The 18,425-nt window shown below is 35.2% G+C and overlaps 1 protein-coding gene across 1 annotated transcript in view; it reads right to left on the bottom strand.

Moving 5' to 3' along the window:
• Positions 1-18,425, bottom strand: part of MLF1 (myeloid leukemia factor 1) — a 55,931-nt gene that overhangs the window by 11,473 nt on the left and 26,033 nt on the right. Inside the window, exon 4 of the mRNA XM_032631167.1 lies at positions 5,234-5,381. Within this exon, the coding sequence (XP_032487058.1) occupies positions 5,234-5,381 (148 nt within the window). The remainder of the gene's footprint in view (positions 1-5,233; positions 5,382-18,425) is intronic.

The raw sequence follows: 18,425 nt of genomic DNA, 5'->3' as shown, positions 1-18,425 counted from the left end.
ACACTCTCCAACTCACATCCTAGGGCCAAATGACCCTAAACATCTTTGGGCTCCCTAGCCTCTAGGTTTTTGCACATGCTGTTTCCTCTGTGTTGAGCACTCTTCTTCTCCCCTCCCAGATTTTCCTGGCTAACTCCTATTAATCCTTAAGGTTCAGGAAGTGTTCTCTAGTTGACCTCCACTCCACCATCCCAAAAGGTCTGGGCTACAGGCTTTTTTCTGCCTGTGCTCCCACAGCATGCTGAACTTCCTGATCATTTTTACTGATAACTCTGTGCTATAGCTGTTTTTTTTTTTCCTTCATCACTTGCCCCACTAAAAACTCTGGTCAGGAAGGACAAATGTTATATGTCAAACTTTAAGGAAAGAAATGGCTGAAGTCTAGCTCAAGAGAATAAAAAAACTTTTCCATGAGAGCATAGGTGCATCCATAGGAAATGTTCTAAGGTGATGCTATTTTCTGTTACTCCTCAGATTGCCTTTAATGTGTTAGAAGCCAGAGCCACAGAAAACAGGACCAAAGGCCTGGAGAAACAGGGGTGGGAGAAAAGCTGGTTGCAGAGTAGCCATGCTTGAACATGGGAAAGGAAACGCATGAATGAATTGGCAATAGAGTCCTAGAGAAAGCAGCCAATCTGAGCTTTTCCAGATGTGCTTGTCTATCTACAGTTTGGTGGTTTTTCACCTTTTGAAAAGTCTTCATAAGCTTGGGGAAGTTTCCAACTTTTAAACACAACTGTGGGGATCCCTTTTGCAAATCAAGTGAGTAGTCATCAACTAAAATGTACTATTTCTTTTAGAAAACTGATTTTATTATGTTGATATTACTTACTTCACAAAACACAGGCCGAAACACTAAGATAAATTTAACACATGACACAAATTTTCAGTAACAAATGCTAAAAAGCCATTATGACATTGGGCATGCCAATTCAGTTTGCTTGAGTTAATGAAAAATAAATATTTGTCAGAAAATATTGCTCAAATGGTTTGTGTCTTATGATATGAACCATACTACCAAAACTGCCAAAAGGCACAAGAGAACTCATCACCTAGAAAAAAAATCCAATTAATTTTGGTTATGATATTTATTATATAACAATCTCTGAAAAAGAGAGAAATGCACTGCATAATCACACAGTTCAGAGCTAACCAAATTACAGAAACTTTTAATCAAAAAGAATTCAACATATATTTTTAAAGTTATCTGCTTATTATTCATTGTAGAGCCTGACAGGATCCTGGCAGGCAAATAGAGAGACCATATATCACTTTTAAATAAGACTACTCTAGTATTTGTTAAAGGAAGTTGAAAGAGAAAGTATTTGCTATGGATTGAGACAAACATTTCTCAAAGGAAATGCAAATTCACACCAAAATTAACACATAAGGTACAATGATTAAGATTATATCATCTTTCCTTTGTTCAACTATTCCATATTTTTAAAAAAATCAGTTAATCTTTCCTTTAACCTGTTAAAAATCAAAAGTATCTAAATTAATAACATTTCAAAAAATTAGTAGAGATAGTCGGCCAAAAATTTAATGAATACCTCCTAAGAACTAATTTATGGAATAAGTAATATGGACTTCAGAAAGGACCACACATAGATATTTAAAGATATTTGGAGTCTTCGATAGGAAAAAGAACATTAAGTATAATAGATAGAATAATCAAAATTAATAGTTCATAAATTATATTTCTCAATAGGTACAGATGAATGAAAATAAATTTTTAGATTCGTATACAAATTAAAAACTTTCATTACTTGGAAGTTTTAAATGTTGAAAATAAATTTTGAATTTCTTGGTAAAAGGTATATATAAAGTTTTACCATTATTCTGTGATAATTTTCTCCCTGTGTAAGTTATGACCAAAAAACTAGAGAAAACTGTGTTGATATATACTTATACTGTATATGTAGAACAGTAATCTCCAAAGTGTATTGATGTACCAGTAAAATTCCTCTTTCTGTTTCTTTTTACTGAAAGGAAAAACAGATTTTACATTGACTCTGGCACCACCTCTCAATCTAATTGTCAAATGGTCACATGTCATATCTTGAATTATAAACTGCCTAATTAAATAAATTTACAGGTTAAATTATAGTTTTAAACAAACCAATCCTCTCAAAATGGACAACTGGCTTAAAAGTATCCCAATAAAGAAATCATGAACTGAAGAAAATGCTAATAGTACAAACACAGGAAAGCGGCAAAGCTGATGCTTCTTCTACTTCTGTAGGTGTCTCTGTTTTCCCTCCTAATAGGGCTGTTAAAGATGACAAACGTCAAGAAATGGGCCAAAAATAAAGAAAAAAAGTTATCAAGTGTCTATTTGAAATATAAATTTTCATCCACTATGCTTAAAAGCATCAGCATATGGCTCGCTACTTAATCAAAATACTCATTTTAAAATTTATAACTTCATAAAAAGAGAATAAAAAGTTTGTGTAAACTGTTAATAAAAGTTCAGATAGAACAGCCAGCATGCTCAAAAAGTCTACTGTTTTCTTCACTGTGCTCTTTTCAAACTAGGCAGCCATCTTTTTCATCTTTTGCAGTCAATTTCTAACTTCTGTTTCTACTTTCACATCTAGTTATGAGACACTGACTTAGAAAAGTCAAGTTAGGATACAGGCCTTCTGTTGCTACTGTTGTTTGTTTGTTTTTGTTTTCTTTTAATTAATTTATTTAGTTTTGCTATTACATAACTCTTTCATACTGAGACATAAATATGTCAAATGTATCACACCCTAGGGAAAAAAAGGTGAACCATATCTCACCAGTATAAATTATAATGTACCAGGAAAGAAAAAGTGTTTTGGCTAAAAGAGAAGCTGAATGTTCCTTGTAAAACTGGATGAAATTTCTATATTTAAAAATTACTACTGCCCCAGGACAGTGCTCAGTACTCTTGGTTGGCAAAGAGTTTTCATAGTTTGAACAAGAAAAAACCCCACTGGTGTTAGCTTTCTAAGACAGTTGATACAATATAATGTAACTGAAGAAGAATGTATACTACTTGATTTTAGATGGGAGAGGCAACTAAATACTACCTAGCAGTATTGACTACATAAAAAGTTATAAAACTCAAAGTTTTATGAAATGGTTTTGTCTAAATCTGATATAGTAAAAATTACCATTTACTTTTTATTTAATAGGTAGATGAGTACTGCAGTTTTTCTTGGGAAAATGTTTAAAGAGATTTTTATTAAATTAAAACATAAGACGACAGGTTCACATATAGGTGATTAGTGTACTTTACTCAGCATTGGTTTAAAAAAAAGCTAAAAGCTTTCCAGTCTATTTGAATATCATAATGCTCTCCATTAAGGTAGCCAATAGCCACGTGTGGCTATTTAAAATTAGTTTTAAAATAATTAGAATTTAATTAAAAATTCAGTAGCACTAGGCACATTTCAAGTGCTCGATAGCCATATGTGGCTAACCACACTGAACAGGGCAGATTTAGAACATTTGCATCGTCCAGAATGTTCTATTGGATAATGCTACAGACTTTAGCCTACATCTATGATTAACAATCTTACACAAAAGTTAATTTATGTCACTATAAACCAGACAAGGTAGCAACTATTTTAGTTTTTCATTCAAATGTTGTTCTTGGCCTTCCTTTATATTCAGAGTTGTTTTCCTGCTTGACTTTCCTTAATCAATCATCACATTTATGCAACCATATTACTTCAGCTGTGTGGGTGTTTTTGGTTCCCCAAAACTTGATTTCAAGCCACATTGGCAAGGTAAATATGAGGCAAGCTAAAATACAAATAGTTCTAAATTATGAATCGTATAAGCTACAGTTTCACAGAAATTTATCTCTTTATTTGGTTCCATATATTTCTTATTCCAGCTCATTAAACATTCCGATGTTTTAAGCACAAGTACCCAGGAAAGAAACATTTACTTCTACTTCCAATGGATGACCAGCATAGTTACAGCTTAGGCATCCTCAATAAGAACTTTATAGCTGAATTATAAACAGATCTCCTTTCTATGCTTACAAGGGAATAAAATTGTCACTTCTTTTTCTACAAAGGCTACAAGTAGCTCATTTATGCACGTAAATACAAAGCACTATGTACAGCCCTACTCTTTCTTTGCTGTGGTTATAGCAGATATATAAAATGCTTCAATGCTCATGTGAAAGATAAAATTTCAGAATGTCATATTTGATTTTTCTGCTCTCTTTGACAGTTTTTTCCTTTGACCTTAATTTTCAACTTTTATGGAAATTTATAGCCCTAACAGTAAAAAATATATATAATGATACCACATTAACTAATTTAAAAAATAACTGGAATGTAATTAATATATATATTGGAATAATATGTATGGGAAAAAGAAGGTGAAGATTACTTTCATTTAAATGGCAAATGCAATGTTATCCATCAAACGTCTTAGGAGTATTTGAAACATTTTGCTCTATTTAAGACCACTGCAAATAGAAAATACGAAAATGTTTTCCTGGAAGATTCAGGAAGTTTCCCAACTGACCAATTCAAAATGTTTACTGAGTTCCAAATATCTACATTTCTATTGCACAGATTTATCTTTTAGAAAGAAACTCCTGTGGATTTGTTGTTCTAGAACTGCCATTCCTGAGGCTGAAGAAGCAATAGAAATAAGCAGAAAAGAAGATACTTAAGGTATATAAATATCCTGTTTTTTTGGTTTTTTTTTTTTTTGAGTTGAGTATGTTTGTAACCTTTTAGTTTTGCTCTCAGACAAGACTTCTGAATATATATTGTAGTTTTGCAAGGCTTTTGAATACAATTAAAAGTTAATCTCAGTTTTGAAGGTCCAAGGTAGCCCCACAGAAGACTGGTTTTTCCTGGTCCAATAGAGATAAAGCATTATACTATCATTTTTTATTTTAAAGTGGGAAAAAAAAGTGTTGTATGCAATGATATTTCCTTGCCTGTTCTAATGTAAGACATGCGAGTAAATGATGAGGTGAGGAAAAAACTATATACATATGGAAAACAATGTTTTAAGTTTGGCTTGTAATATATAACTTTATGGTGCTAAAAGTTTTAGTAGCACAGTGGAATTCTATACAATTAACAATTCATTGTTAAAGAACTCAGCTTTCCAACCGGTCCCTCCTTTTACATAAGTTATTTCTATAACATAAATATTAGTCATATCCTGTTGTCAGAGATATATTCTTCTGTAATACTTTTCTTTACTAACTTTAAAATAAAGAACTTACAGTCAAGGAATTTTCTCCATCCTCATGTCCCGTATGGTTACGAGCTCTTCCTCTGCCATCAGAGATGTTGAACAGGTCTCTTCCAAAAGGTTCAGAAAAATTTCTCATCATCTGTCGCATACTTTCTTGGTGTGCCATAAAAGAATCACTGTTGAAAATACATATAATCATGTAAGAGTAAGTGTTGGAATTTAAATAATAAGTAGGCAGCTTAATACTACAAAGAATGATTTTGGGCTAATATGCTTGTTAGAGAGACAAAAGAAGAGTTTAGGAGAATAGAATTATCTCATAAAGACCCACTATTCATGAATACAAAACCTGTTGTTTGCTATCTACCATAATTCACTTATGTATAATAGTAAAAATATACCTTTATTTATCTCATTGTATGAAATTGATAAACACAAAGTAACACATCTCAGGTAGCTTAAGCCAGCACTAAAGGAAATGGCAAAAAAGGACTGAAAAATATTGCTACTAGGTAGAGGCCACTTTGGGCAGTCTACATACATTCTAGTGAGAGCTAATAAAGAATGCTGGCTTGTTTATTTTTTAACTCTTATTTATTAAATATGAGCATTGAGAACTATAGCTATGTTATGAATACCATAAAAGATAAAACATTATTTTTTTAAAAACAGGGCTTTTTTTGTCTTAATGTTATGGAGTTGTAAGAGTTCTTTATATATTCTAGACATCAGGTTTTTATTATATATGTCTTGTAACTACTTTTTCCCCCAATCTTGGACTTGCCTTTTCATTTTCTTAACTTACTTAACTTACATTTTCAGCTTACTGAGCCACATAGCCAGGATCCTTTGTTAGGTCTTCAGTTTTCATCAGACTATGAACTTTGCATGGAAATTTTATTTCTGACTTAGTTTTCTATCTCTGCCTTTCATGTTTAACTAACTCCAACTCCTGTGACATTTTATATATCTCCATAAGCGTCTTTTGTTTTTAGAGGATGAGGAATAAGTAGAATTTAAAACATGAAGGGAAGAATTGTAATAGAAAGTCAGAAGTGGACAATCTGAGGGGAGTATCGTATAAAAGAGTAAATTGTGTTGATTATTCTACCGTACCTTCTAAATTTCCTGTCTTAAAGTTAAAAGGCTTCCATTTTTATTTTACATCTTCTAACATGGGAGCTTTATTTGTAGTTTTCTTTTTTTTTTTTTTTTACAAAATGTTCTAATATTACTGAACTTAATTTCAGTTAGGTATATTATAAACTTGATTATCTAGTCTCTGATGAACCAATGAACTCACTAATTTATATGTGTGGTACCCAGCTTCTAAGAGGGCCCCAATGATCACCATTCCCTGGTATTCATGCCCTCATGTAAACCTTTACTCCCCTTAAGTATGGCTGGACTTACAGACTTGCTTCTAATAGAATATAAGTGATGGGATGTCAATTCCAAAATTAGGTTTTTAAAAAGACTGTGGCTTCTGCTTGTGTGCTCTCTTAGCATGATGGCTCACTCTGCAGGAAGCAGCTGCCACACTATGAGGCAGCCCTGTGGGGAGGCCCACATGAGTGAGCTTAGGGGCAGGTTTTTGAGACCAGCCAACAGCCACGTGAAGGAACTTGGAAGTATATTCTCCGTCAGTCAAGCCTTAAGATGACGACAGCCTTGACTCACAACTTGATTGCAGCCTAACAGGGCCCGAGTTGGCACCACTAAGCTGCTCCTAGATTCCTAACCAACAGAAGTTACGACATAATCAATGTTTGTTTTAAGCTACAATAGATAACTAATACATATTACATCCCAAAGAGCAGTGTATAACACATTTAAAACTGCCCTTATTCTGTCAATTTTGGTAGTTTCATCTAATGACTGGGAAGGAAATGAATACAAATCTATAAAAATAAGTAGGTCTGTTCCTGCATCATGAGAAAATGTTTTATAGATTTTCACCAAGTTTTGAGACTATGTTTGGGATGGTATGAATATATATATAAGCTTCTATGGCATAAAACAAACCTCAGTTGAGGGTGGTGTTTCTTAGATAGGTTTCTTAGATAGGTGGTCTTACTCTAGAGCAGTTGAAACTGAGGTACAAGAAGCCACGGAACTTGTATTCTATTTATTCCTCATCTTCTAAAAACAAAAGACGCTTACGGAGATATGTAAAATGTCATAGGAGTTGGAGTTAGTTAAAGATGAAAGGCAGAGGTAGAAAACTAAGTCAGAGATAAAATTTCCATGCGAAGGTCATAGTCTGGTGAAAACTGAAGACCTAACAGAGGATCCTGGCTGTGTGGCTCAGTAAGCTGATGTTAAGAAAATGAAAAGGCAAGTCCAAGATTGGGGGAAAAAGTAGTTACAAGACATATATAATAAAAGCCTGATGTCTAGAATATATAAAGAACCCTCACAACTCCATAACATTAAGACAAAAAAACCCTGTTTTTTAAAAAGTAATGTTGTATCTTTTACGGTATTCATAACATAGCTATGGTTCTCAATGCTCATATTTAATAAATAAGAGTCAATCAAAAGTCACTAAGGAAGAAGTTCGGAACTACAGGTACTGATTGCAACGGAAATGCTTCTCTATGTAGCATGCTCCCAGGTGAATGGAAACTTTATTTAAGAACAGTAAGCAACTCTCCCAAGAAATGGTGGCTAGACAATATGATATACGGGTTCAAGTTCAACAAATGTTTATTTTGTATATTGTGCATCAAGCATAAAGGTTGATTACTGGTCTGGAGGAACTTCTGGTCTGACAGAGAAGTGAGGCTTTATGTTTTAAAATTAAGATTTTAAAACTTAGATATTATATTAGTTTACTATTGCTTCTGTAACAAGTCACCACAAATTTAGTGACTTAACACAAATTAATTTTCTTACAGTTCTGGAAGTTAGAAGCCCAGAATTGGCTAGAATCATTGTGTTGGCAGGGCTGTATTCCTTCTGGAGGCTGCAGGGGAAAATCAGTTGCCTTTTTCTAGCTTCTAGAGACTGCTCGTGTTCCCTGGCTTATGGCTCCTTTCCCCATTTTCAAAACCTGCAGCATAGCATCTTCAAATCTCTCCCTGAGGCTTCCATATTTAAAAGACTCGTGTGATTAAATCGAGCCTGCCTGGATAATCCAGGTTATTCTCCTGTTTTAAGGTTAGCTGATTAACAGAGTTAATTCCAACTATAACCTTAATTTCCCCCTGCAATGCAAAATGACATATTCACAGTTTTGGGGGATTGGGACATGGGCATCTTTAGGGGGGCATTATTCTGTCTACCACAAATACATTCCTAAAATCACTTTATTTAAAGCAATTTCCAATTGTTCCTGTCAGTCTGCATAAAATAGTCTTAGAAGATTGAAAAGCTATAAAATACAGCTTGTGATAAACCTGGCACTAGTGTGCTGAAGGGGATTTCTATGACTGATGATGAAGACAATAGATTAAAGAACTTGAACCTGAATTAGGACAAGCCAAAAGACATCAGCTCTGAAAGCATCAGCTCTTGAAGAAGTATCCACCCCAATGGCAGCATTCTCTCTGACTAATGGCCTGATTTGTAACTATTATTTCTTGTTATAATTCAAGGGGACTTTTGAGGTCCTTTATTAGACTACTAAATAATTACAATTTTTAAAAAGTAATTTATGAAATCCATGCCAATGCAAACTACCTTCTGTTCTTAAAGTACCAAAGAAAGGCTTCTGTTATACTTTGCCTCCCCCTTCCCCCAAACCCTTTCCTGATACTTTTCCAGCTACTGTCTGCTTTCTTTTAGCACTTAAAATCTTCCAATAGTCATCTATACTTGTGTCCTTTACTTCCTTGTAGCTCATTTCCTTTATTTCTTTACAAATGCCTTTTCCTTCCCTTCACCTCTGCAATAAAACGCCAATGATTCCCTTAACCTTCCAATTACTGAAACCCAAAGGTCATCCCTAGTCCTTGAATTCTCCGCAGCATCTGGAACTTTGGGGGCAATGCACTGTTCTCAGCCTTGTTTGATAAATTTCTCCTTTAAATTCTCCTTTCCTTCTCGCCCTTGATGGAGCTTCTTTAGTGTCACAGATAGATTACTGATGTGTCAAAATGTTGATACCTCATCCTTGCGGCAGCCAGGTGGGGCCTGAACCTGCCAAAGTCCCTGGTGCTGGTTACTTCCAGCTTCTATCAGTCTCTCCTCCTTCGTACTCCAAGGTGCTTTGCAAATATTCTCTAATTGTAAATGATGTTAAAATGCTGAAAAGCACTGCCCCCTAAAGACATACTTCCTCTGGGCTTTACCTGGTCTTCTTTTCCCTGCCCTCTGTGCATTATTTCTTTTAACTTGACCATGCTTAAAAGTCACCAGAGGTACCCATTAAAATGCAGATTCCTGAGACATACGCCCAGGGATTTTTGATTCAGTATATCTGGAGAATGACCCAGCAATCTGCATTTCAGCAAGCATTTCAAGTAACCCTAATGCAGATGTTCCAAGGACCTCAAATGAATAAACACTATAATCTGTCCTCTTCAACCACTTTATCAGGGACTGTAGTTCAATTTCTGCTTGTTTTGATGCAAATGGTCTCCATTTATTTAACAAATATATACTGAATACCTATATAGAAGGCCCTGTGCCAGGCAGTGGGTATAGAGCCCTGAACTTTGGAGGGCTAAAATCAATTTCAACATCCTATTGGCCAGGAAGTTGTAATACTTTTTGAAGTACTCAGAGTATAAATTACAATGATAAAGCAATTATTGAACATTTGCCCATTTCTATCCAAATAAGTCTGTGTTTACTGAAGTATAGCTGATTTACAGTATTATATTAGTTTCAGGTATACAACATAATGATTCAATATATTTATAGATTATACTCCATTTCAAGTGATTATAAAATACTGGCTATATTCCCCGTGTTGTCCAATACATCCTTGAGGCTTATTTATTTTACACATAGTAGTTTGTACCTCTTAATCCCCTCTCCCCACCTCTCTTGCCCCTCCCCTGTGCCCTCTCCTCACTGATAACCACTAGTTTGTTCTCTATATCCGTGAGTCAGTTTCTGTTTTGTGATAGTCTTTCATTTGTTTATTTTTTAGATTCCACATATAATGATAACATACAGTATTTGTCTTTCTCTGTCTGACTTATTTCACTAAGCATAATACCCTCCAGGTCCATTCATATTGTTGCAAATGGCAAGATTTAATTCTTTTCTATGGCTGAGTACTATTCCATTATACATATACCACATCATCTTTATTCATTCATCTGTTGATGGACACTTGGGTTTCTTCCATGTCTTAACTATTATAAATAATGCTGCTATGAACACTGGCATACATGTATCTTTTCAAATTAGTGTTTTCATTTTCTTTGGATATATACCCAGGAGTAGAATTGCTGGATCATATGGTAGTTCTATTTTTAGTTTTTTTGACAAAACTTTGTAGTGTTTTCCACAGTGGCTACAAAAATTTACATTCCCACTGACAGTGTACTAGGGTTCCCTTTACTCCATATCCTTGCCAACATTTGTTATTTGTGAGCTTTTTAATGAAAGCCATTCTGACGAATGTGAGGTGATATCTTATTGTGGTTCTGACTTGCATTTCTCTGGTGAGTAGTGGGATGTTGAACATCTTTTCATGTACCTGTTGGCCATCTTTATGCCCATCCAGTGAATTTTTTTCCTAAAAATACTGCATTTTTCACTTCTAGAATTTCTATTTGGTTGTTTTTGTTTTATAATTTCTCTTCCTCCACTGAGATTTCATATCTTTTCATTCATTGTAAACATATTTTCCTTTACATCATTGAGTAAAATTATAATAATTGTTTTAAAATCCTTCTCGGTTAATTCCAACATCTGGATCAGTTTGGGATCAATCTCTATTGATTATCTTTTCTCTGGAGAATGGGTCGCATTTTCCTGTTTTTTTTTTTTTTGTCAAGTAATTCTGGATTGTATCTGTAAATTGTGGCTATTATGTTTGGGAGTTATATATCTGTTATATTCAGGAGTAGTGTGGGTTGCTGTTGTTGTTTTAAGCAGGCAGTTATTCTGGCTGGCCTTAATATTAAAATTCTGTCTCTTGCGTGGCAGCTCAATTCTCAATATTGTTTTTATCCTTGGCTGAACTGCTTTATGTCTCTCCCACGTATACAGGTGTAAGGCTTAAATGGAGACTTGTGCAGAATTTATTAACAGTTCTTAGAGATCACCCTCTCTGATTCTCTCCCCTTTTGGGACTTCACTCCTCATTTTCCTGTGACTGTGGCTGCACTGAACTTTGAGCCTGGTTCTTAGCTAGACAGTTTCAAGTCTTCTATCAGAGTTTTAGCCACCCCTACATAGCACAGATCAAGCTTACCCATAGGCTACCATTGCTTTCCCTTCTTCCAACTGTTGAGTCACCTCCAGTGTATGTCTGATTTTGGTCATTTTCCAGTACCTTCTACGGAAAGTTGTTTTTGTGTTTTATTCTGGCATTATACTGTTATCTGAAGGAGGGCTGGTACAACTGGAGCTTTCTTGGCTATGCTAGAAATGAAGGTCTCCTGAAGGTATTAATCTCACATTCTATAGTCTTTTTTGTTTCATTAGTTTTGTTTCCTTAAATGTTGGTTCTTCTGTTTGGTTAGTGTAGCTTCTGTCTTTCATGATGTTAGTTTTCCTCAAATGTTTGCAGTTATTTACATATTTAGAACAAGATAAAGAAATAAATGGATGCAGGGACGTGAGTGGTTAAAAGTATTTTAAGTGAGTTTATAGATCTGAATTAGGAGGGAGAAGCTGGAATGTGTGCTTAGTCCTACAGTTTGGTTCAGTATTTGAGATTTCCTGTTTTAACCTCCTCCCCAAACCCTTTCAATCCAAGGCCTAATAGACTACTTTCTCTTTCTTCTATCAAATTAGCTTCTCTAGCTTTTTACAATTTCCTTTTATTTTTACTGTGGTAAGAACATTTCCTATGAAACCTACCCTTCTAAGAAAATTTTAAGTGTACAATACAGTACTGTTAACTACAGGCACAATGTTATACAGCAGATCTCTAGATCTTATAATTTTCTTTTTCCTTCGTCCCTGAGACACAGAACAGCAAAGGAGTACCTTGGGAGCAATAATTTATCCCCCTAAAAAGGAAATGAGGGGAGCGTAGCATGACTGTAGACTTTAATCCTCCCCATCATGTATAGTTATTTTCACTTACCTGCTTTAAAATAGCAACACAAAGGAGAAAAAGACGTTCGGGTTGGAAGGGAGCTACAGATTGGAGGAAGGGGAAGAGGATATAAAAGACAGATTGGCATTCAATCATTTCAACTTCCTTTCAATGTGCCTTTTTATACTGCAGAAGCTCAAAAGGTAAAATTTAATTTCCTAGACCCCACTGCAGCTAAGATTCTGGATTTAGGTTCTGCCAATTATGGACAATGGATAACTGGAAGGTAGAGATGTGGGAGAGTCTGTATGTACTATTACTTCTGTTTGTTGGTAAACATGATCACAGAGCTACGTAGTTTTTCTGTAGCAGTATTAGCAACTCAGAGTGTCTCATCACTAGAGCTTTATGGGTATTGGGGGACAGGAAGTGAAATCCATTTCGCTGATATGGTTGCTAGCAGGTACACAATGGCTTTGGAGTTAGAAGTAGCAGCAGCTTCCCAATTTAGTGATCCCTAACTTGGGAAGTGGCAGTTGCTTCCCCAGTGGTCTGGATGTGATGGGACTTTGAGGGTCATTCCTGAAAGTTTAACCTAGTCTGTTTCTTCAGCCATCACAGTGATCCTCTAAGCCATCTAATGCCCTGTAATAAATCATTTTCTGCTTCAAGTTGCTAGACTAAATTTCGTTTTCCACAATATCAACGTAGGTGGGAAGGTTTACTCCTTTTATTTTCGTCAGCCTTAATCCCATTGCAGCATGTCTGAACAGTACTGACTGTTTCAACTATTTTATTATCTTTCTTTTATGTACTCCTCAATATTTTTTTCTACTTTCTTTTCTTTCCCTTGAAGGAAAGGCATAGGTTACCATTATAGGGAGTCAAGGGGAAATTTTTTTTTAAATTTAAGTTAAAAATAAAGTCTTGCTATTTGTGTTAGTCCTCTTTATAAAACAAAGACATTTGAAAATAGAATATCATACATAAAATATTATTTGTCTTTTCTGCCCAATTAGAAGCTTCTTGAGGAAAGGGGACACATCTCTCTTGCTCCCTCTACTGTACAAAATTATCTGGCCCACAGATGTTTCTGGACTGACTGATGGAACAATAACCAAAAAAGGATAGGAAAAGAGCCATTGAAGACTTTTCAGCACTTTAAAAGCATTCAGATGGAATATAATGCCACCTTTAAAAGTGCAAGGCAGATATTTATGTATTGATATAGAAGGATTAGCAAGATATGTAGTATACCTCCATTTATATTTTAAAAATTCATGTACATATGCTTATAAATGTATAGAATATATCCCTAGGAGGCTATGCAGCAAACTGGTCATAGTGGTTGCATTCTGAGAGGGTGGCTAGATGTTTGAGGGCCAAAGGTGGGAGGGTCTTTTTTTGTCTTAAATTATTTTATTGAAGTATAGCACATATAGAAAAGTGCACAGATCAATCACAACTGTACAGCTCAATGAGTTTTCCCATTTTTAAATGTACAGTTTAGTGTTAACTATATTTGTTTTGTTGTGAGGAGGGGTCTTTTAATTATGTACTCTTCTGTACCTTTTTGAGTTTTTGCCACAAGCATGTTTTACACATTCCAAAAACACATTTTTGAAAATGTAAAGCACCTTGATACTTTATAAAATAAGGTATTAATTGCTGGATGTTGGATGTTATTAAATTTTAAGAGATTTTCCTCATTTTTTAAAGTCTTATAGTGCATGTGTAAACATGGAAAATTGAAATGGGAAAAAAGTTCTACTCCCACTAAAATGCTGTAAAATAAAGTACACCAATTTATTTCTGTGAAAACCCTAAAGCTTGTCAAATTTTGGTATTCATGGTAAGATCTTACTAAGTTTTTTACTTCAATAAATTAATATTTCCCATCTGTTTTCAGTAAGGCATTAGTTTTAATTATATGCTAAAACAGAACTTTACTCCAAAAAATATTGTGTAGTTCTGAAGTCTTATTGCCTTAATTCGACTTGAACATAATTTCTGAAAATTGAATGTAGAAATTTATGTCGAATCTTTCAAATGATTAAATTGATTCTACAATAACTGGTGTAAAGGTGAGTGTTTTTAAGTTGTATAAAGGATTTCCAGCAATTATAGTCTTCTACTCAGAAAGCAGTGCCATTTCCAAGGTACATGTGATGATATTACAAAGTATTAAAATAAAAAGATGAAGGTTTCCCTGGTGGCGCAGTGGTTGAGAGTCTGCCTGCCGATGTGGGGGGCGTGGGTTCGTGCCCCTGTCCGGGAAGATCCCACATGCTGCGGAGCGGCTGGGCCCGTGAGCCATGGCCGCTGAGTCTGCACGTCCGGAGCCTGCGCTCCGCAACGGGAGAGGCCACAACAGTGAGAGACCCGCGTACCGCAAAAAAATAAATAAATAAAATAAAAAAATAAAAAACGTATTCTCTAAATATATCTAATAGGGAGGCTGTTTATGAGAGTGTTTCCTGACTGTTTTGTTCTACAGATCTGTTTACTCTTGTGCAGTATCAATTGTTTTAAAGGAAACTGGTTAAGTAGAGAAAGAAATATATTTATGAATGACAAATAGCAGGTCCTCTGCATACCTGACCGAAAGGATAATTTTCAACCACCCCTGCATTAGGACCACTGCTGGTCTGGATGATTGATCCATATTCTTAAAAACTGTAACATGTCGGTACTCTTACTTCTTCATTTGTTCTCCTACTGTCACTCCCTTGTCCTTTACACACCAATCCACTTGCGGACATTGCTCTGACTACTTTCCAGCCTCCTTCCTGCTGACAAACTTTATGCAAAGTCATAAAAGGAAAGTGCTCTCCAGTGTGTGCAGGTTGAGGATGCTCTTAGTGCAACAGAACACAAAAATTTCAACAGGAGTCCAAAAATTAAACTGTTCTTAACCAAATTAGTAACCGAATCTCTGAGAATGCAGAGTCTCTTTAGTTGAACGTTCAGTATTAACTACAGAAATGTACTTGTACTAAATTCATTTAGGAAATAGGATAAACTGAAGACACTAGAGCATTAGGTTTATTTAGAGATTATTCATATTTAATTCTTTCCAACTAAAAACAGACTCTAACATATTACAAATAATCAAGTAAAGATATTATACACACAATGAAGAAAAATATCATAAATAATTTTCCCATGAATTCTTACAGAATTTTTAGTTTTGGATTTTTGTCTTATTAATAGGAGCTATGGGCACGGAAAATTTAACAGACTACTATTCCTAGACCTGCCACCTGTTAAAAGTTTGAGAATCACTATTTTAGCAGAATTATAGGCAACTGGTACTATGCGGAAGTTGTGACAATTTAAAAATTAAGTGGGTCAATGGCACACAATGAGAATAGAGGGCAGAAACAGTTTCCCAAAATCAAGTTTCCCAAATCAAGACATGAAGATCAAAAGTTAGTTTACAATTAAGGAATCAGAATTTGGTGTATGTATCTCCCTCCTTTTTACTTAAAGAGACAGAGTTTCAAGTAGTTCTAAGACAAATAAATGAGTTGTCTAAGAAATAATTTCTAGTTTTTACCTTAAAAACCAGACTGTTCCTAAGTATTTCATATCTAGATGATATTCAATGCCAGATGATACCAAGAAATTGGAATTATTTTTAATTTTGTTAGATGTAAATATGGCATTGTGGTGATGTAAGAATACAACAATATTTTTCAGAGATGTATTTAGAAATACATATGAATAAGATGACAAGAAGTCTGGAATTTGGTTAAAACACTTTGGGGACTTCCCTGGTGGTGCAGTGGTTAAGAATCCTCCTGACAATGCAAGGGACATGGGTTTGAGCCCTGGTCCGGAAGGATCCCACATGCTGTGGAGCATCTAAGCCCACGCGCCACAACTACTGAGCCTGTTCTTTGGAGCCCGCGAGCCACAACTACTGAGCCCACATGCCAGAACTACTGAAGCCTGCACGCCTAGAGCCCGTGCTCCACAACAAGAGAAGCCACTGCAATGAGAAGCCCGCACACTGCAACGAAGACCCAAGGCAGCCAAAAATAAATAAATAAATAAATTTATTTTAAAATACCCAAAACGCTTTGGAGACAGCAGCAGTGATAGAGATGGGTAAAGCAGGTGTAAATTTTGAAATTCTGGGTGCGGGGTATGCAGTGTTATACTGTTACACTTTTGTAGTATATATTCAAAATGTTTCATAAAAATCTTTAAAGAGTAAAAAAGAAATAGAACTATGTAGAGTTAAAGAATTTCATACCATCTGATGTTTTTAAAATGGATGAGTCAAAAGAGAGTCCTTTTGCTGAGATCTCTATACTCACTGGACTTTTAGAGCTTAGAATATGGGTACAAGTATGAAGATTAAAATATTCATTCTAATTAATATGCAGTTACTTAAGAAAACCAGTCAACTTCCCCTTTAGATACGTGGATGACATTCAACTGCATGAAGAAAGATACTTCAGGGAATACTAGTTTTGCTCAGTGAATAAATGAGTATTAAATAGCTATTATTTTCCTATAGAAACATAACATTCAGTAAGATTTATTTTTCTGATTGCATTATAATTGGGTTAAAAATGCAGCAACTAAATGTGGCTCATTTAAAATGTTGCCCAGGTTTCTCTTTATTTAAATAGGAGTAGGTATATTTATACATAGAGCAAATGCTAAAAAAATCTTAATATTTTTATTGACATGAACAAAAGGCTGCTTGTTGGAAAAAGCATTAAGACAAAAGTGGGCTCACAGTCTGGCTTTTGCACCTGTCTGAACCATTCAGGAAGAAACCTGGCTGGACCCTGAAGTGAGTTCAACTCTTGTCTACCCAAAACAGCAGCTGCTTGGAAATAGGACTTTAAGATTTCTCCTGTTCAAGCTTGAATTTTTTTCTTTTTTAACAAAGGCAAAATCTCTTGTGGTAGCAAGAAGTTATTTTAATATTTTAAAAATTAATCTAATAGAGTTTGTTTTCTCAGGTAGGAAGAGTTTTTACATTTTTCTACATATTCATATTGTTCTCTTTTGAAAATTAATGTTTAGGGACTTCCCTTGGTGGTCCAGCAGTTAAGACTCCACACTCCCAATGCAGGGGGCCCAGGTTCGATTCCTGGTCAGGGAACTAGATCCCGCATGCAGCAACTAAAGATTCCACATGCCGCAACAAAAGATCCCACAGGCCATAACAAAGATCCCATGTGCTGCAACTAAGACCCGGTGCCGCCAAATAAATAAATAAATAAATATTTTTTTAAAAAGAAAGAAAATTAATGTTTTATTCTTATAGGAAAATAAACTAGAAATATGATGACACTTTACAAAGCTAATACCCTATAAACGGGTCATACTGTGTACATAAACTGGTCTAAAGTAATAACTTGAAATGTGGTTAAAGATGTATATGAAAAATATTCTTTGTACATCCACAGGATGCAGTATTTTGCATCCACTAAATTCATGCTTTAAAGAATACCTAAAGACTAGGGAAATGCTTATGGTATATGTTGAGGAAAAGCACAGTATATCTATTTTTATAAATTTATTTATTTATTTTTGGCTACATTGGGTCTTTGTTGCTGCGCGGGCTTTCTCTAGTTGCGGTAAGCCGGGGCTACTCTTTGTTGCGATGCGCAGGCTTCTCACTGCGGTGGCTTCTCTTGTTGCGGAGCACGGGCTCTAGGTGCGCAGGCTCAGTAGTTGTGGTGCAGGGGCTTAGTTGCTCCGCGGCATGTGGGAGTTTCCCCTACCAGGGCTCGAACCCATATCCCCTGCATTGGCAGGCAGATTCTTAACCACTGCACCACCCGGGAAGCCAAAACAGTATATTTATAACCATAAAGTTTGGTTCCAATTTTGGAGAAAAAAATTCATATATGGAAAATAGAAACGAAATACACCAAAATAATGATAGTAGCTAAAATCTTGAGTTGCATGATTTCCTTTACCAAATTTTCTATAGTCTTCAGATTTGCCATGAGAATGCATTTTCATTTAAATGAGGAAAAATTTACGTATACTATTATAATGGCCATACTACTTCTTTCAGCAT

Source organism: Phocoena sinus, chromosome 4 (assembly GCF_008692025.1).
Source record: "Phocoena sinus isolate mPhoSin1 chromosome 4, mPhoSin1.pri, whole genome shotgun sequence".
Taxonomy (NCBI): domain Eukaryota; kingdom Metazoa; phylum Chordata; class Mammalia; order Artiodactyla; family Phocoenidae; genus Phocoena; species Phocoena sinus.
Note: the sequence above shows the minus strand (reverse complement) of the source record. Positions and strands in the feature narration are given on the sequence as shown.